This window comes from Bubalus bubalis, chromosome 3, assembly GCF_019923935.1.
Source record: "Bubalus bubalis isolate 160015118507 breed Murrah chromosome 3, NDDB_SH_1, whole genome shotgun sequence".
Classification (NCBI taxonomy): Eukaryota; Metazoa; Chordata; class Mammalia; order Artiodactyla; family Bovidae; genus Bubalus; species Bubalus bubalis.
This window is the reverse complement of record NC_059159.1, coordinates 137,554,216-137,572,787: the sequence shown is the minus strand read 5'-3', so window position 1 is coordinate 137,572,787 and position 18,572 is coordinate 137,554,216. Positions and strand designations below refer to the sequence as shown.

At 58.9% G+C, this 18,572-nt stretch overlaps 1 protein-coding gene across 6 annotated transcripts in view; it reads left to right on the top strand.

Annotated features, from left to right (window-relative positions):
- The window catches only part of CNTFR (ciliary neurotrophic factor receptor), a 38,906-nt gene extending 23,426 nt beyond the window's left edge, over positions 1-15,480 (top strand). For 5 of the 6 annotated variants that reach the window (XM_044940206.1, XM_044940205.1, XM_044940207.1 and 2 more), the window contains 7 exons: positions 1,582-1,815; positions 8,555-8,672; positions 8,839-9,005; positions 10,052-10,215; positions 14,031-14,211; positions 14,565-14,733; positions 14,828-15,480. In XM_044940206.1, the coding sequence (XP_044796141.1) occupies positions 1,582-1,815; positions 8,555-8,672; positions 8,839-9,005; positions 10,052-10,215; positions 14,031-14,211; positions 14,565-14,733; position 14,828 (1,034 nt within the window). In that variant the 3' untranslated portion in view covers positions 14,829-15,480. The remainder of the gene's footprint in view (positions 1-1,581; positions 1,816-8,554; positions 8,673-8,838; positions 9,006-10,051; positions 10,216-14,030; positions 14,212-14,564; positions 14,734-14,827) is intronic. The other variant, XR_006550071.1, reaches the window with a different exon arrangement.
- The last annotated feature ends 3,092 nt before the right edge of the window (positions 15,481-18,572 follow it).

Sequence of the window (18,572 nt, the reverse complement as noted above, 5' to 3'; positions counted from 1 at the left end):
GGGGGCTAGGGCTGGTGGACTAGGGGGGCTCAATGGCTTGAGCCCTGGACCCTGGGCCTCTGGTCAGAGGGAGGCCCCCAGTCAATCTCTGTTCTAGCCTCACAGCTGCAGCCTCCAAGGTCCCCCCCAGCCACCGCCCTTCCGCCTGTTCATCCTCTGTTCGGCTGGTCCCAGGCCCCATGGACAAGTGGTCAGGGCTGGCGGGGTTTCCTGCTTCTCTCTCCTTTGACAGGGACAGAGAGGCTCAGAGAGGGGCAGGACGGGGCCCTGCAGACACACAGGGATCCTGGCCTGGGGAGGGCCACAGAGGCAGCAACTGGGGACAGATGTTCCAGCCCAGAGAAAAGCAAGGCTGGGGAGGGGTGTGTGAGGGAGGGGAAGGGGGCCGCTGGCAGCATAGGGGGATCCCTACCTCCTGCGGCCCCAGTGGTGTTAACAAGTCTAATTAAGAGGCCACTGGCCCAACTTAATTGGCTCGTTAACAGGAATTGCCTCTGAAAATCCCCCAACTCAGCAGGGTGGCTCTCTGGAGGGGAGACCGAGGGAGTGTTAACGAGGGATCAGGCAGCCCCCCCCTCCCCCCACGCCCCCTTGTTCTGCCCCTCCCACCCTTACTGCACAGAACTTCAGGTCTGGGGAAGCATCTATCTTTCCAGGCTGAGGGGCGGGATGAGGAGGGCAGGCCCATGTCTCCCCGTGTCTCCCCGTGCCCTGCTGCTCGGCCATGTCTGGAGATCGGTGTCCAGGACTTTCTCTGTCCCACTGCCTCCCCCACCTCGCTCTCCTCTCTACAGTTGCCCCCTCCGCCCTTCCACTCCAGTCTCCTGGGCTCTGTCCATCATGCCTGGGCGGCTGAGGCCAGGGCCGGGCTTTGCTTTGGGCTCTGACAGGCCCCTCCTGGGGGCAGGAGAGGCAGGGTCAGAGCTCCTGCAGTCCCTGCGCTCCCCCACCCCCACCCGCACCCCATGCAGTTCCTGCCTCACCACCACGTTGACAGCTGCCAGGAGCTCCCTAGGGCTCCTGTGCCCACTCTTCCTCCTTCTGCTGCCCTGGACTGCTGGGGCACAGGGCCTTGTCGGGGGTTCAGAGTTGTCGGGGAGAGGGAGAAAGGCAGGACACAAGGATGGGGAGGATGAAGAGAAGGGAAGAGACAGAGGAAGGAGTTCAGGAGGGGGCCCCTTGGCTCAGCTTGCCTGGCTAGCAGATGTCAGTGACTGGGGCTGGGCCTCTTGGTGGCAGGAGGCTGGGGTTATGGGGGTCAGGAAAGCTTTCAAAAGGACCTGGTGACTGGAGGTGACCTAGGTCTTCTGTCCCAGCACTCTACACAAACTCTCGCTCTCATACACTCACACAGGATCGCTCAGTCACACACACAGTCCCCAGACACACATGCACATGTCCAAGTTTGGAGACACTCACATACTTGTGCCCTTGCACGCCATGAAGGAATTTTGCAGATCCCTTGTCTCCTCAAGACACTCGCGCCCTGAGCCTCAGGGGGCCTGCTCTCGCTATCATCTGGGAGTGCTGGGCTGGGCTGTGACCTCTGACTTCTGCCTGTGCCTTCCCCAACCCCCACAGACACTCCCCATGTGCAGTACGAGCGCCTGGGCTCAGACGTGACTCTGCCGTGTGGGACTGCCAGCTGGGACGCGGCGGTGACGTGGCGGGTGAATGGCACAGACCTGGCCCCCGACCTGCTCAACGGCTCTCAGCTTGTGCTCCGGAGCCTGGAGCTGGGCCACGGCGGCCTCTACGCCTGCTTCCACCGTGACTCCTGGCACCTGCGCCACCAGGTGCTTCTCCATGTGGGCTGTAAGTGTGACTCCCAACCCCTCGTGTGACCCCCCCCCCACTTCACTCAGTGGGGGAGTCAGTGAGGCCCAGACCCTTGGCCCCAATCACATCCCCTTCCTGGTGGTGGTGGAGGTCCTGACCCCTGTCCTCTGACCTTGTCTAAGCCTACTGTTCTGACCTCTGAGCCCAGTGTCACCCCCTGAGTCCAGACCCCTGGCATTTTGCACTGGTATCCACCCTCTACTGGAGGTCTTTTAGACTCAGAAATCCTGTCCCCTATGACAAGATGGGCTCAGGAGGGCTGGCAGGGCACAGCCCATGTGCAGCCTGGTGGGAGGAATCCTAGGTCACAGCTCCTAGCTGGGTTGGCTTTGTTCCAGTGCATACTGTCCCAGAGGCTGGATGCGAGGGCCTTGGGGGAGAAAATGGGATATCTGGTGGTGCTGGGAGAGGTGTGGGCAGTCCAGGAGGCCCCGGGGAAGAAGGAAGGCTTTCTGGAGTGGGAGGTACGTGGAGACTTGGGGAATTTGGAAGATACATTGAAAAAGTTCTTTCTGGCCGAGAGCTGAGTGTGATCATAGTCCTCGGAGGCTGAAAGGGCCTGGGAAAGCCACTTGGGTTGGTGTAAATGGCAGAAGGGAGCTGAAGGAGGGGAGGGACATGATCAGGGTCACGTTGTTAAAAGATCTTTCTCATTGTCCTGCAGGGCTGGCAGGTGGGTGGGCAAAGCAAGGGGCAGGAAGGAGGCTGTTGCTGGGATGCAAGAGAGTGGAGGAGGACCTGGGACTGGAACATGGGGTTGGGAAGCTGAGAAGAGTGATTTCGCCTCCAGGAGTCGCTGATGGATTGGAGGTAGGGAGAGTGGGAGAGTGGACAGTGGGAAGAGTCAAGACAGCTGGTAGGACCGATGGCTGCAACGGAGACAAGGTGCAGGGGTCAGCTGGAGGAGGAGACAGTGTGTTCTGTTCATGCGGTGTCTCAGTTTGGCTTTCCCTGGAATCAGAACCCAAGATGATAGTTCGCAGGCAAGTAGTTTATTTGGCAGGTGACAGAAACATCATTAGGGCATGGGAGAATGATAGAGAAAAGGAAGTGAAGTTAGCCAATAAAGAGGGAGTTACCTAGCCATTGCTTCTGGGCACCCTTCTGGGGGAGCTCTGGGAGCTAAGGAGGCAGAGCAAGTGCCTTGGAGTTCTCCTGCCTGAGAGCTGAGGGAGCCCGGATGCTTACACACTGAGGAGTGGGGGCGGGGGCGGGGAGGCTTTCATTCCCCAGCACTTTTGGCCTGATGCCCCTGCAGGCAATGCAGGTTTTGGTGGCCAAAGAAAGCTCTTAGGCAAATAACTGCAGAGGCGGTCAGCGGGTACGGGTGAGGGATCTGCGGCACCATCTGCTATAGATGTTGGGTTTTGGTCCCTGGGGGACAACCAGGAGTAGATGGCTGGTAGCCAATGGATCTGAGGTTCTGGGACTCAGGGAGAGGCCTGTGCTGGAGATGGGAATTGAGAGGTGGGGGGGTTTGTCAGCATTAATTCTTTGGGAGGGGATGAGATGGTCAAGGGTGAGGCTGTGGGATGAGGAGAGAAGAGGACCCAGGACCCGCTGTAAAAGGGGTTGATCGAAGGAAATGAGCCACAAAAAGAGATTGGAGATCAGAAGGAGCCCAGCAGGAGGGGAGAAGGGGGAGCAAGTGAGTGCGATTCAGAAGAGGTGTTAGGAAGCTCGGGAGGAGGAGGTTATCAGTGTTGCTGAGGGTCAGCTGGGCAGGTCCTTGGTGCTCAGCCAGAGCCATCAACTGACAGAATAAATACTCTGAACATAGTTTCGTTTCTTTTCTTTTTGAGCCAAGGATTCAGGCTTCTCTGGCCTAATCCCATTTGGGCGATACACCCCACTCTACTTACTCCCTTGGAGCTGCTTTCTTTATTCCCTCTGAGCTGCCGAGGGGAAGAGATGCTTGAGGGGCCTGAGAGCGGGTCCTTGCCCCATCGTCAGGCAATAGGCGTGGACAACCATGGGAAACGTTAGGCCGAAGGGTTGCTCAGCGTCCTCCACGAAAACACTGACCCATCAGTGGGGCCAGAGGAGAGGGGAAAGTATGTTTTGGTAGGGATGTTCCTTTCCCCACAGAAAAGCCTTTTTACATGTTTAAACTGGAGAGATGGCAGTCATAACAAAACATCTTAGTCGCAAGCCCAGGGTGGAGTGACTCCTGCCCACTGGAGTCTTCCTGGCCCACCACAGGGTACACTAGAAGTGGACCACGCAGCCTAGCCCTGGGCCCTCACATGGGGAAAGAGGCCACATGCTGAGTGGCATGCAGGGAGGATGAGGCCAACTTGGCACCAGCCACCCACACCCGTGTCTTATCAGCTTGAGCCCCAGGAGTCTTCTGATGGACAAAGCTGGCTGTGATGGCCAGGCCTGGGTGACTCCGGCCCTCATTCCCAATTACTTGAGTTTCTTTGAGAGGTCACTGAGGGGAGATTGGGTCTAGAAGTAAGGCCGGTAGCCACGCCCACAGGCCATGCCCACAGCTGCTGTTTGTGACCAGAGCCCAGACTTTTTCTGTATAGCGCTGACCACTCTTCAGGCCCTGCCTGTCAGAGGGGTGCTGGCCATGAATTGGCTGTAGCATTAGTAACAGGTACTTATCTCGCATTGCCTTGTTTCCTTCTAGGGTTGGTCAGAGGAACAGGGGACATTAATCATGATTGTTTCAGTCACTTTATATTAGTAACAAGAGACTGGGTTTGGCAACCTTCAATATCAAATTATCCTTCTCACCAGCGCTCAGAGAACAGGACAGAGTTACCCCTGATTTGTGGGCCATTCAGACTAAAAATTATTTAATATTTATCTTAAACATGTAAGATTTTCGTGTCTCTATTTCCAAGGGAACCTGATCATAAAAATATTCTGTTGTAAGTCCCCTTAACCAGGCTGATCCCTGAACTGCTTCCTTTTGACCCACCTTTCTGCTCTCAGGCAGATGATCACACCCCCTTCTAAAGAGGCCCCTACCCCAGGGTGATGAAAGGACACCCCCCGACACACACATTAGGAAATAGGACCACAAGGTTCCTTTTAGTAGCATCCTTTTGTTTGCCTAGACTGCTAATTCCATGTCATTCTGATTTTGAGCTGAAATAAATCAGAGATTGACTAATTTTAAATAGACAGTTCCTTGTCCAGTTTTTAAATATTCGTATTTGATTGGTTAGGACAGGAACTCTAGTCCCCCTGGTTCAGCATTGCTTCCTCCTCAGCTCTGTTTGCTGGGACGGAAAGAGAAGCCTGTGGTTGAGGAAGTTGGGGAGAGAAAAGATGGGTGGAAGGTGGGCATTTGGGAGTCCAGAAGAGATGTCACGAGATAAGGTCAGGACAGGCCATGGGCCCTGAATGCCCAGGCAAGAGGAGGAGGAGTAGTGTGGGTGCGGCCTGGGAGGGCTGGAGCTGGAAGGGTCACCCCGCCCTGCCTGGCCTGATCTGGCCTGGCCAGGGGCGTGGGCAGCCTGCCCCTCCTCCCCTCTGAGCCGTTGGGCAGGCCTCATGCGTGCCGGGGGCTCCAGCCCAGGCGGGCTGGCGAGATGAGAGGAAAAACATGCGGTTTGGTGGGCTGGACATGGAAAAACAAGCCAATTAGGAGGAAAACAAACAAACCCTGGGCCAGCGAGGGTACATGCACGCATGCACACGCACACACGGCCCCGCATGGGGCGCTAGGATGCCCTGCTGCAGGCTGATGCTGTCATTTGGGCATCTCAGGAGCCCCCACAGGGGCGACTCAGCAAGTCTGGGCACCCCGGAGCGTGCATGTTTGTGATAACATGACACGCATGTGCACGGGCTTTGGCCCACACAATGCTCTCACACGGCGTTCTGCTCATATGTGTGAACACACTGGGCACCTTCGCACACCCACGGTTTGAAAAACACCTTCAGGCTTAAGGTCTGTCTCACACACAGTATCGCAGGTCCGTGGTCTTGCCATCGCTGTCTCACACACAATAGCGCGTTTACATGCCTCTGTACAGAGGACCACAGCCACGCAGCCTCAGACATGTGAACAGTCCCCACATCGTACGGCCTCACCCCGAGTCCCACACAAACACAGTCATCTGGCCACACACGTCCAGTCGCAGTGACACAGCTGCCCGGACTCCCAGTCACACACAGGAAGCCCATCAGAGTTCCACACGCTGCCTCACAACTGCAGTCTCTCACAAACAGCTTCTCCCCTGACGTGCAGCACACTCACAACAGGCCTCCTAATTGCACACTGTCCCACAACCTCACACTTGGTCTCTCACAGCACCCCCACCTCCACCCACCCAGTCCCTCAGCTGGGCTCCAGCTGCAGCGAGTCACTCCTTTTCTTCCTTTTCTTTGTTTTTCTTTCCTCCTTTTCCCTCTGAGAAACCTGGTCCCTGTCAGGAAACCCAAGCCCTTCCCTACTCAGGGCCCAGGGCCAGGCAGGAGTAGCCAGATGACAGACAAAGCCTTGCCCCCCCACCGCCCCCCATGACCTGCCCAGTCAGCCAGTCAGAGAGGGGAACTGGTTTGAGAGGAGGCTCGTCTGAGGGGGGAGGATGGTCAGAGGGGAATGGAGGGAGCTGGTCAATGGGGAGGCGAGTCCGTCCCTGCTCTGCCCTCCAGAGTCCCAGGTGGCAGGGAGCTGACTCTGCAGGCTTCAGTCCTCACCCCCCCAGCGCCCTCTCCTTTGAAGCCTGGGCTAAGGGAGGGTGGGGCGGGGTGCGGGGGGAGTGGAGGCTTCTCAGCCGACCTCGGAATGTCCTTTCCTCCTGGGGTGACTGCCAGCTCTGGCCTGGCCCACAGGCCCCCACAAGGCACTTCCTGTGTCCTTGGCCGCCCCCCCACCCCACCCCCATGCCTCTGTGCCCCTGGGCAGATAGGCAAGGGATATGTGAGGCTCACAGGATGAACACAGGACAGACACAAGATGAACTCAGCGCCAGGAAGGCTTCCCAGGGGAGGCAGACCGCAGCGGGTGGCAGGCAGGTTGCCCGTTGTGCAGGCTCCGCTGGCCCCCAACTCTCCCTGCAGGCCTGGGGCTGGAGACATCTCAGCCCACGCCGTCGCCCACTCTGCCTGCTACACACGAGCTGCCCTCGTGCCCCTCTGACCCCCTCATCACTCCTATCTGCTCTCATGCCTATCTGTCCCCCTCATCACTCCTGAGCTGGCCTTGTGCCCCCTGACACCCCTCATTGCTCTTGAGCTCCTCTAATGCCCTTCTGACCCCCTCATCACTCCTGAGCTCCCCTCAGGCCCCTCTGGCCCCCTCATCACTCCTGAGCTCCCCTCATGCCCCTCTGGCCCCCTCATCACTCCTGAGCTCCCCTCACACCTCTCTGGCCCCCTCATCACTCCTGAGCACCCCCTCATGCCCGTCTGACACCCTCATCACTCCTGCTGCAGAGCTGGATCGCTCCCTGGGGGTCTGAGCACATACATACCTCACACATACTGGGCATGAACATGAAATCACACAGAGTCACTCACAATCGCGTGCACCCTGGATGAGAGCCCACAGTTCCCTGTGTATCACCACAGCCACTCAGCAGGCGTAGACATGCCCTCCCCTTCACCATCCCTGGCTTATTGAGCTGCCCCCTCCCGCTTCCTGTCCACCTGTCAGGCAGGGGGCAGGGCGGGAGGGCACAGAAGGGAGGTGTCAGTATCCCCGGAGCTGTGGACGGACATTCCTTGCCTGGGTCAGATCACAGAAACTGCCTCCTTCCAGGAACCTGAGCCGGCTGTCCTCACGCCTTACCCAACACCCGAGGGTTGGGACAGCTGGGCTGAGTGCTCACAGCAGCAAAAAGAGTGGTTAGAACGCAGGGAGGACTTCCCAAGTACGTAGGTGTGGTCATGCCGGTGGGTATTCCCATCCTGGTGCTTGGCAGTGGCTCCGGCTTGCTGTGTGACCCCAGGCATGTCCCCAGCCCTCTCTGGCCCTCTGTGTTCCCCAGAGTAAGGCAGCTGCTGACTGTATAAAGGGCTTCTTAAAGGGTCTGATGGGGACTGGGGCTGGGGTGAGTACACGTCAACGGAACAACACACACACAGTCACACGTGTAGGCATGTGGTGTGAGCTGCATATACGGACCCTCCTACATATATTCCCACATTCCATCACACGTCACTCACTCACGTCACACACACACTTGTGACACATACATGCACGTGAACAGTGCTGTCGTTTGTGTGGAGCCCCCAGGGCTGTCTTGTGTTCCTTGTTCTCTCCTGAGGGGAAGCCTGGAATGTGTCTTCGGCTGGGAGTGCACCCTGATCACCCCAGCAACCAGACGACCTGGTGGAGCCCCCCACCCTTGACCTCTGTTGCAGTCTCCCTCTGGAGATGGACGCAAGGTGGCAGGAGACGTGGGGCTGGGGCCAGTTCCCCCAGACATCACCTCCGTCCCGTGATTGATGAGCTGAGGCCCGCAGCCCCCTGCTCCCCATGGTTCCCGCCTCCATTGAGCAGGTGGAGGGGGGGCTCCCTCTCCATACAGCCCTTGTTTTTCTTTAATTAAACATCTGGCTCTCTGTGGCCTGGGAAGCCTCAGACCCTCGCTGACAGCACTTCCCACCCCCACCTCTGGCATTGCTGTTGGGTTGAAGAGGGAGAGCTGGGGTTTTGGGGCCCACCTGTCCCCACACTTGCACCAGGGACTGGGGGCTCAGGAACGCCCTGACCATGCTGTCCTCGACCCCCCCCCCCCCCCGCCAGTGCCGCCGCGGGAGCCCGTGCTCAGCTGCCGCTCCAACACATATCCCAAGGGCTTCTACTGCAGCTGGCATCTGCCCACTCCCACCTACATCCCCAACACCTTCAATGTGACCGTGCTGTGAGTAGACACACCCAGGACCCAGTCCAACCCTGACCTCTCCCGGGCCCCCTCCATGCCCTCCATCCACACCCTGTAGCCCAGCCTTGGGCTTGACCTTCTCCCAGCCTCCACCCTGCCTGATCCTTGAGGTTGGTGATGGTGCCTGGGCTTCACCCCTCCCCAGGCATGGCTCCAAAATGATGGTCTGTGAGAAGGACCCGGCCGTCAAGAACCGCTGCCACATCCGCTACATGCACCTGTTCTCCACCGTCAAGTACAAGGTCTCGATAAGTGTCAGCAACGCCCTGGGCCACAATGCCACAGCCATCACCTTTGATGAGTTCACCATCGGTGCGTGGGGATTGCGGGGAGGGAGGGGGCTCCCTGCTGCATCCTGCAGTGGGAGTGTGTAAGTGCATGTTTGCCAGAGGTGTGTATGAGCACGCGTGGGGATGTTCACGAGTGTCTGCCCAGGTGTGTGTGGAAGGTATAACATGTACATCCACGCATGGCATGTACACACCTGTGAACATTTGAGTGGATGCCCTTTACCTGCTGGGGCCGAGAGGCCTCTCCAGCAGCTCTTCTCATCTCTCTGGCTCCCAGAGCATGCAGGAGGGGGAGGGGGGCAGGCCGGGCCAGACCCTTGTGCAGCTGCAGCCTCCAATCCACCCCCCCCCCCCACAACCACGCTAATGGCTTCCTTACGGCCTGTGATGAATGAGGTGTCAGAATAGGAGACAGGACTGGGACAGAGACCGCCCTCCTCCCAGCCCCCATTCCAGCCAGACCCCCTGCCTGCCCCTGTCCCATCCCAGCCAGACCCTCTGCCTCCGCCCACACCCCCGCCATGGCTGGGTCCTTGGCCAGACTCTACATGACCTCGGCCCTTAGCTGCTTCCATCAGATCCTCAGCCCACTTCCAACCCAGATCTGCAACACCTGTGAACTGTCTTTTAACCTTGACCCACAGAGCAGCTTCAAGCCCTGACTCTTCCAAGGGAGGCCGTGTCTCAGTTGGGAACTGGAAAAGTTGAGGTGGAAAGCCAGGCTTGGGGGGAGTATATGATGCTGGTACAGGAGTGGGTGGTCCAGGTGATGATGAGGGTCGTGATAGAGCATGACACAGGCTTAGTAATTGGGATGCTGGTCATCATGAGGATGGGGTTGGGATGAAATTTATGATGTTGATATCATGAGCTGGCGACAATGACCGTGGTGACAGTCACTGGTGATGACAGGGATGTGAAAGGTGGAAGGAATGAAATGGTTGTTAACAGTAGTTGCCAAAGCTGACAACAGAGGAGACCAATGATTATTGATGTGTGCTGGTTGTCATGGTGGCTGGGGTTGTTCCAAGAGATCAGTGTGGTACCAAAGCTGTGTTTCCTAAACAGTGAAGCCTGACCCTCCGGAAAACGTGGTAGCCCGGCCAGTGCCCAGCAACCCTCGCCGGCTAGAGGTGACGTGGCAGACCCCGTCGACCTGGCCCGACCCCGAGTCCTTTCCTCTCAAGTTCTTTCTGCGCTATCGACCCCTCATCCTGGACCAGTGGCAGCATGTGAGTGCCCTGCCCTGCCCTGCCTGGATCCTGAGAGCAGGAATCAGAGCCACGCGGCATGGGAGTCCTTGCTGCTGGCTGTTCCAGTGGGAAGCCTGAGAGCAGTCGGAGAGGCTTTCTGGGGTGGAGGATGGGCCTGGAAGGATGGATGGAGCTGAGGCGGGGCATCATGATTGACCCCCATTAGGACAGGCAATGGCATCCCACTCCAGTACCCCTGCCTGGAAAATCCCATGGATGGAGGAGCCTGGAAGGCTGCAGTCCGTGGGGTCGCTGAGGGTCGGACACGACTGAGCGACTTCACTTTCACTTTTCACTTTCATGCATTGGAGAAGGAAATGGCAACCCACTCCAGTGTTCTTGCCTGGAGAATCCCAGGGATGGGGGAGCCTGGTGGGCTGCCGTCTATGGGGCCGCACAGAGTCAGACACGACTGAAGCGACTTAGTAGTAGTAGGACAGTCAAACATGCCTGTCTATGACTCCCCGGGATAGTGGAGAGAGATGCTGGGGGCAGATGGTGGCAGTGTTTCCCTTCTCTTGTCTCTGGCTTCAGCCCTGATCAGACATCTCTCTCCTACACCCTGGACCAGGCTCTGGGCCTGGACCCAAGGGACAGGATAGTCCCTGTCCTCACAGATGGGCTCCAGGGGTCAGAATCAGGCAATAGAGTCAAGCTCAACCCAAGGTGTGAGTTCAGGCCATGACTAGTGTCATGGCTCCAAAGTCAAGCCTCGCTTAGGTGTCAGCTTAAAGTTATGGGTCAGAAGGTGATTTTGGCCAGGAAGCAAGCAGTGGACAGGGGCAGCACGGGGTCAGGCTGTTGTCTGGGATGCTGATCAAGCTACGAGAGAGAGCTCTGGGGATCTGCCAAGGGTTTGGGGCAGTCTGGAGTTTCTCTCTCCTTGAGAGCCTGGGGTTGTGGGTGCTGTCTGAAGGCGGGAGGTCTGAAGGCAAGGACTGGGGCTGGGAGGATGCTCCCCATGGCAACCCAGGCTGGCACTCAGGGTCACCCTGTACCCCCACCACATCTACCTGGTTCCAGCCCCATCTCTTCATGCCCCCGTCCCGGCTGGCCTTTAAAGTATGTGATTCAATTCCAGGGCGCCTGTCCTGGTTGCAGGCCTGGCCCCCACAAGGCTGCTCATATGCTCATATGTTCCCTGACAGAGTCCGGAGTCCCTCCTGCCTGGCCAGCTGCCCGCGACTAATGCATTGCTAATAACCAGGGTCTAGTTTCACAAGCCCCCCTCCCCTGCTAACGAGCTACAGGCGGCAGCCCTGCGCGTCGCGGCGCACACGCCTTGCCGTGGACCTGGCACACTGCCCACCACACACACACGGGAACATGCACACACACATGTGGTCCCCAGCAGGAACCATGCTCCCACCATGCATGTGACTAACGTGCCAAGGCCACTCACTGGCCTGCACCGTGGGCAGAACTGACCCCCACGCTGACATGGGCAGAGCAGAGTATGTGGGTTCCATGGCAAGGACACGTGTGGCCTGTGGCCCACGTTAGCCCTGTTCCCATGTCACGTCGGCATGGTGGTTGGCTAGATGTATGGTTCTTTTGAACTTGAGTTTTGCTCTGAACAGCATTGACTGTCCCCAGTCCTTAGTCTTGGGGAGAGGCAGGTGTATGATGGGGAGGGGCAAGCAGAGAAAAATATCACTTGGCTTTTCAGGAGCATGTGAGAGATACAGGCCAGGAATCGCACAAGAATAGGTGCCTTGAGGTCTGGCTGCTGCTGCTGCTGCTGCTGCTAAGTCACTTCAGTCGTGTCCGACTCTGTGCGACCCCATAGACGGCAGCCCACCAGGCTCCTCCGTCCCTGGGATTCTCCAGGCAAGAACACTGGAGTGGGTTGCCATTTCCTTCTCCAATGCATGAAAGTGAAAAGTGAAAGTGAACTCGCTCAGGTCTGGCAGGGGCTCTCAAAATGGACCGGGGAGGCGAGCGTGGGTTCCCTGCATCTTTTTGCCCTGGGCATCACTCAGCAGGAAGGGAGAAGGGCATGCAGCCACAGACTGGAGGGAGGCCTCCTAGTCAAGGCAGATGCCAGCAACTCGGGAATTCCTGCCACTTGTGGAGCCATTCTCTGAAGGGGGTGCATTAAGGGATCAGTGACAACCTGACTAGAAGGGCCCAGGCCTAGGAGACGTGGCTTCCTGGAGAGCCATGGGCTCCTAGGCCACATCACTAGAGGTGTGGTGGGTTGCACACCCTAGGCCTGCCAATGAGGTGGTCATTTGAACTGCTTCCCATGGTTCTCTTCCTTTGGGGAAAGATCTGGGGGACAGAATCAAAGGAGGGGGCCTGAGGGTGGAATCCTGGCAAGGGGGAAAAGGAGCTGAATGAGCTGGGTCTACTTAGCAGAGGGAGTCTTTGCAGAGCCAGAGGGGACCAGAGTTGGAACTGGGCTCCAGCTCCAGGAAGGGAGGGTCTCTGAGGCCCACCCATCTTCTAGGGCTAGAGTAGGACTCACTGAGCCCAGGTCTGGGTCCAAAATGTCTTCCATACTGACTCTGGCTCTACCCACACCTCCTACCTGAGGCCCATGGACCCTGGAGGGGTTGGGAAGCCTTCCCATCCCACTTGGACCCAGCTACACACACACACACACACACACACACACACACTTGTACTCACAGGCTCTCAGCCTTCCCCCCCACCCCACTTGGACCCAGCTGCACACACACACACTTGTACTCACAGGCTGTCAGGTCAGGTAGCCCAGACCCTGGTTTTCTGGGAGAAGACTGGAATGGGGACCAAAAAAGCCCTGAAGCCAGACATGGCCCAGAGCGGCCCCTCCTCCGCCCCTGCCGGCTGCCCCTGTTTACGAGGCGGCTTAATGAGGCGGCGGGTGCCGCTGAGATGAACCAGAGCCCAGCCTGGGCCTGGGAGGGGCGCCGGACAGGCAGGCCAGCCTGGAGGGTGGGGGAGACCAGCACGATGGGGCTGGCCAGGACGGGGCGGGGTGGCGATGCCTCCAGGAGGAAATGGAGCAGCTGTCCTGCGGTCCCGCTGCCCCCGGAACTGTCCCCCATCCCTTTTCCGCCTCAGGCTGGAGGCCTCCCTGAGGGAGAGACCCAGCTGGGGCCAGGCTGGTGGGTTCGCTGGGCATCTGGGAACCCGGGCTCCGAGTTGGAACCCGTGATAATGACAGAGCTGGCTGAAGTCTGTTTGGCCCTCACCCTGTGCCTGCGTCCTTATTACAACCCTGTGAGAGAGATCGTTAACGCCATTTTACAGATGAGGACTGCAAGGCAAGTGGAAGTTAAGTAAGTCACCTAGCGAGGAGGGGATGGATGGAGCTGAAATCTGGGCTCGGGCAGCCCAGCTCCAAGTCTGTGCGTGTGGCTTTCCTGCAACAGCTTCTTCATGGGGGAGGAAGAGGGCAGCCCCGCACTAACCCTCTCTCACCCCAACCTCGTGTTGCCTCCAGCTGGGACCGAGGTCAGGGGCTTGTGAGAGCTGGGTGACAGCAGAGTGGAAATGTGAGCACAGTCCTGCTGACTCTACCCTCGGGGTGTGGGGTGCTTTCTGTCTCCTTAAAGATCTCCCTCAGGATTGTCTTCGCTCCCTGGGGGCGGCGGGTCTCCTCCCTGAGGTGTCTTTACTCTCCCCTGGAGGTGTTCTCATGAGCCCCTCCCTCCCCCAGGGAAGTCCTCGTGCCCTCCAGGGGTATGTTCACTTCTCTCCCCTCCCCGAAGTGTTCTCCTGTCTCCTGGGGGTGCCTCACTCTCCTGACCTCCAGGGTCCACCAACCCCCTCCCCCCTCCTACTCCATGGTGGTCTGGCTGCAGGTGGAGCTGTCAGACGGCACGGCACACACCATCACAGATGCCTACGCTGGCAAGGAGTACATCATCCAGGTGGCGGCCAAGGACAACGAGATTGGGACGTGGAGCGACTGGAGCGTGGCTGCCCACGCCACGCCCTGGACGGAGGAGCCACGACACCTGACCACTGAGGCCCAGGCCCCCGGTGAGCCTCCCCTCACCCCGTGCTGCCTCCTGTCCTCCTGGGACTTGGAGCGTGTGCCCCAGGGCTCTCTGAACCCTGTGTGGCTGCCACACTCCCCTCGGTCTGTCCAACCCCTGCTGTTCCTTGTCCTTGCTGTTTGGACATTCTCAGCAGGGGCCACTGGATGGAGAGGTCATCTGTGCGCCTGGGGGAAGCAGCAAGGACCTGCCTGATGGGCGAGGCTGAGGCTGTCTCACGGGGGAGGCAGCACTGGTCTAACACAGAAGGCAGGAGCCATGTCTCGTGGACCCCCAGATCTGGGGGGACCCCAGCCCTGGCCCAGCCCTTCCCTGAGTTTCCCCCATGTTCCCCAGAGACCACGACCAGCACCACCAGCTCACTGGCACCCCCGCCCACCACGAAGATCTGTGACCCTGGGGAGCTGGGCAGCGGCGGGGCAGCCTCGGCGCCCTCCTTCGTCAGTGTCCCTGTTACTCTGGCCCTGGCTGCCGCTGCCGCCACTGCCAGCCGTCTCCTGATCTGGTGAGTGGGGGTGAGGCTGGGAGGCAGAGAGGAGCCTGAGGGGACCCCCGGGCCAGCTGCTTCTCTTATGGCCTCCTGCCCTGTTCGCCCCCAGAGCCCGGCATCCTGTGAGGACACGCCAGCGGACCTGCAGAGGAGCAGGAGGCCGGAGCTGAGCCCGAAGACCCCGGTTTCTATTTTGCACACGGGCAGGAGAGCCTTCTGCATTCTCTTCAGACACAATTTGTAGAGACCCCGGCAGGCCCGGGCCTGCCGTCCCTGCCCTGGCCCCGCCACCCCATGCCGGCCCACCTCCCTCCCTCACGGGAGGGGGCCATGCAGCTAACCCGCCCACCAAAGACCCCACCACTCGCCCCTGTCCTGCCCCCCTGGGGCTGGACCCTCCAACGCCAGCGACTCCCAGGAGCCCTTGGGGGGGCCTGAGGGGAGCCCCTCACATCCAGTCTCTCCTCCTGTCCCCGCCTCCTGTCTGTCCCAGGGTCTCTGTTGCCACCATCAGATTATAAGCTCCTGACGCTGGGGGGGCCCAGCCATCCCCTTCCCCCCAGCGCCCACACTTTTCAGTCCCCCACCTCTGCCCCTGTTTTTGTACGACCCTCCCCCTTTCCTGCTCCCACCCCACAGTATTTAATGCCCTGTCAGTCCCTTCTAGTCTGACTCAATGGTAACTTGCTGTATTGAATTTTTTATAGATGTATATACAGGGGTGGGGGTGGGGGGTTCTCATTAAACGTCACCATTTCATGAGTCCTTGGAACAGACCCGCTTTGGAAAGGTAACCCTCACCCCAGGACCCCTCCCCTTCCAGGCCTGGAGGAGGGAAGAGGTGGGGAGGGGCAGTTCAGCTCCCAGGAGGTGTCTGGGGTCGGGGCTTTCTGCTTCTGGTGGGGAGGGAGCACTCCCTGGAGGTCACGGGCAGAGTTGTGGGGAATGAAAGGTCCCAGCCAGCGAGGCAGCTCTCACCTGGGGATGTCCTGACAGCCCGTACTTACTTGCTTGTTTAGTTGCTCAGTCGTGTCCGACTCTCTGGAACCCCATGGACTGTAACCCACCAGGCTCCTCTGTCCATGGGATTCCCCAGGCAAGAATACTGGAGTGGGTTCTAGTCAGCCCTGCAGGCTGCTAAATTCTGGCAGGACCGTGGCCTGTTAAGGGCTGTCTTCGGAGCTTCTGCACCCACAAGTGCCCAGGCCTGGCTTTACCCACAGGGCAGAGGAGCATGAAGGGGAGGAGATCAGGCTCCATCCTCTGGATGGAGGGCTTGTCATCTCTGCCAGCCAGGAGACACAGGCCAAGGTTCAGCCTGAACTCGGGGCTCAGTGCACAGAGGGGCCTGGGCCTGGGCAGGCAGGGAGGTTGCCCGGAGGAGGCCACCTGGCATGTGACCAGGGACTTGACTCAGGACGGGGAGTGTGGACTGCGTGGTTTACCCCGGGGTTAGGTTACAGCGAGGATTCTGTGTGAGTGGGAAAGGAGCAGGCTTTGGCTTCATAGGGTACTCAGTCTTTGGTGCAGCCCCACGCCCTGCTCACACCCACACCTTTCCAGTCCCCAGACTGGGACTCCAGGTTCCCTTTGATTGCTCCTCAGAGGAGGAGCCTCTGGCTGCCCCAGGCCTGCTCAGCTCCAGTCCCACTCTTGTCAGGGCCACCCCCCTGCAGCTCCTTGGCTGAGAAGGCCCAAGGCTGGGGCCAAGTTGGAAGGTACCTTTGGCCTGGGGGTAGGGGCACAGGGTTAGGCCAGAGCCCCAGCCAGAGAGCCAGGCCTGGCCGTGCTCTGGGCAGCTGGAGCAAGGAGAGAAGTGGAGTCAAAGCCATGAACACGCAGGCCTGTGCACACTTCCCCCGCCTCCACCCCCCAGCATGCACCAAGCCATACCACCACTGAGCCACTGACGCCCGGGTCACACATGCAGCCCAGGTTCAAGCCCTCCTCCAGCCAGGGTCAGGAAATGGGCATTCCATTGCTGGTCTCCCTGCCCACCTGGGATGATGTCCTGGGAGGATGGGTTCATGGTTCCAGGAACACTGATGAGTCAGGCCTGGACAGGACTCCAGGTAGGTAAAGGCCTGAGAACAAAGGTGCCCGGCCCTCCTCCAGCCCGGGTACTGGAGGACAAGGGGGCGTTCCAGGCTGGAGATGCTGTGGAAGGCAGAGGCCAATGTCAGGCTAGAGACGCCTGTGGTTTTTCAAGCCAGATAGCCCCAGCTGTATGAGCATGCTGCTCCTCATCCACAGGAAGGGGCTCCCAGGAAGAACCTCAGGAGAAGCTGCTGTGGACCCATCTCTGTGTCCTGGATCCCCAGTGTCTGTCCTGGATCCACTGTGTCTGTCTGGTCTCTGTGAGGTGAAGCTTGGGCCTGAAACCTGCATTCCAGGCCCAGCAGGGGTGGAGGGCGAAGGGGGGTCACCAACTCTTGAGAAGGACATTGTCTTCTCAAGACAATGACAATTGGTCTGAGCCTCCCTCTTCCCTGTCCTTGCGGTAGAAGGGCTATAGTAGGGGGTTTCAGGCGCATGCTCTTTCCTGCCTTGAGAGCCCTGGTCAGCCCTGACCCACCCACCGCCCACCCAAGGCTTGGGCATCATCAATCTGGCCTCCATTAGCAACATGGGAAAGCAATTATGTGGGGCCTGGGGAGGAGAAGGAGGGGAGGGGGCTTGCAGGAACCTCAGAGGCCGATGGAGAGGAGGATCAAGGCATCTCCCTGACCCCATTCCCAAGGGAGAGCCCCAGCCCCATCTCAAGCCCTTAGGGGGCTTCAGGGACAGTGTCCTCACCTCTGACCAGACTGGACCCAGGCCCAGCGGTGGTCATCCCTCTGGGGGTCCTGATCCCCGACCTCACAGAGGCTGCTCGCCTGGGGAGGGTCTTGGCTGCTGTCTGTGGCTGCCTCCTCAGGCTGGCTCTTCCACATCCGTTATATCTCGTCATGGTTCTGGGGAGCTGAGGACAGCCTTGGCATCAGTTTTTGGAGCTCAGTCAGAACCCGGAGAATTAAAATCCCGCTGGTGGGGGTAGGGGGGTCCACTGCTGGGGGAGATTTGGATCCCACCCCACGGAGCAAGCAGCCCAGCCTTTCAGCTCACCAGTTCTTGCTCTCTCTAGGGGCATGGGAACCTTCCTCTGTGCCATTCCTGTAGCACTAACTTGTCTGCCCATCATCTCTCTGAACCTATTCCATGCCTATGTCTCCGTCCCATGCCTATCTCTGAACCTTTGTTCTGGTCTCTATCCTTGTGTTCCTCTCTGTATGTCTCCTGTGTCTGCTGCCTGCTTTGTCTTTCTAGCCATCTTTTTCTCTGTCTCCATCCCTGTCTTTGCCTCTGTCCCTTGTCTCTATCTCTCAGTCTTGTCTTTTCCTGCTTCCCTCCGTCGCTGTGGGTCTGTCCCCATTGCTCAGAGTCTCCGTGTCTCTCCCTGTGTGTCTGTCTCTGTGTATATATATCTCCAGACCCAGCTGTGTGTCTCTCTTCCTTCTTCCAGACTCTGGCATCCCTTCCCTCTGTCTGCCTCTCTCTCCGTGTTCCTGTCCTGGTCCAGACCCCAGCCCCTGGCTGCCATGCCTCCCTGGCCTGAGCCAGGGGCTGTCCTGGCTTCTGCTGCCCCCTCTCGGCTGCCTGCCTGCCCTTCATCCTCCCGGGTAGGCAGTGATCACTGCAGGCATCCCACGCCTGCCTCCCAGCAGCCAGCCAAAAGAGGGAGGTGGTCAGGAGACTGCAGGCAGGAATACCTCCATGCAACCCCTGGCATTGAGAACTCCCTAGAGCCAGTGAGCTCACTAACTCCCTAGGCTGGTGCTCTGAGAAAGCTTATCCTCACACGTAAAGAATAGGAT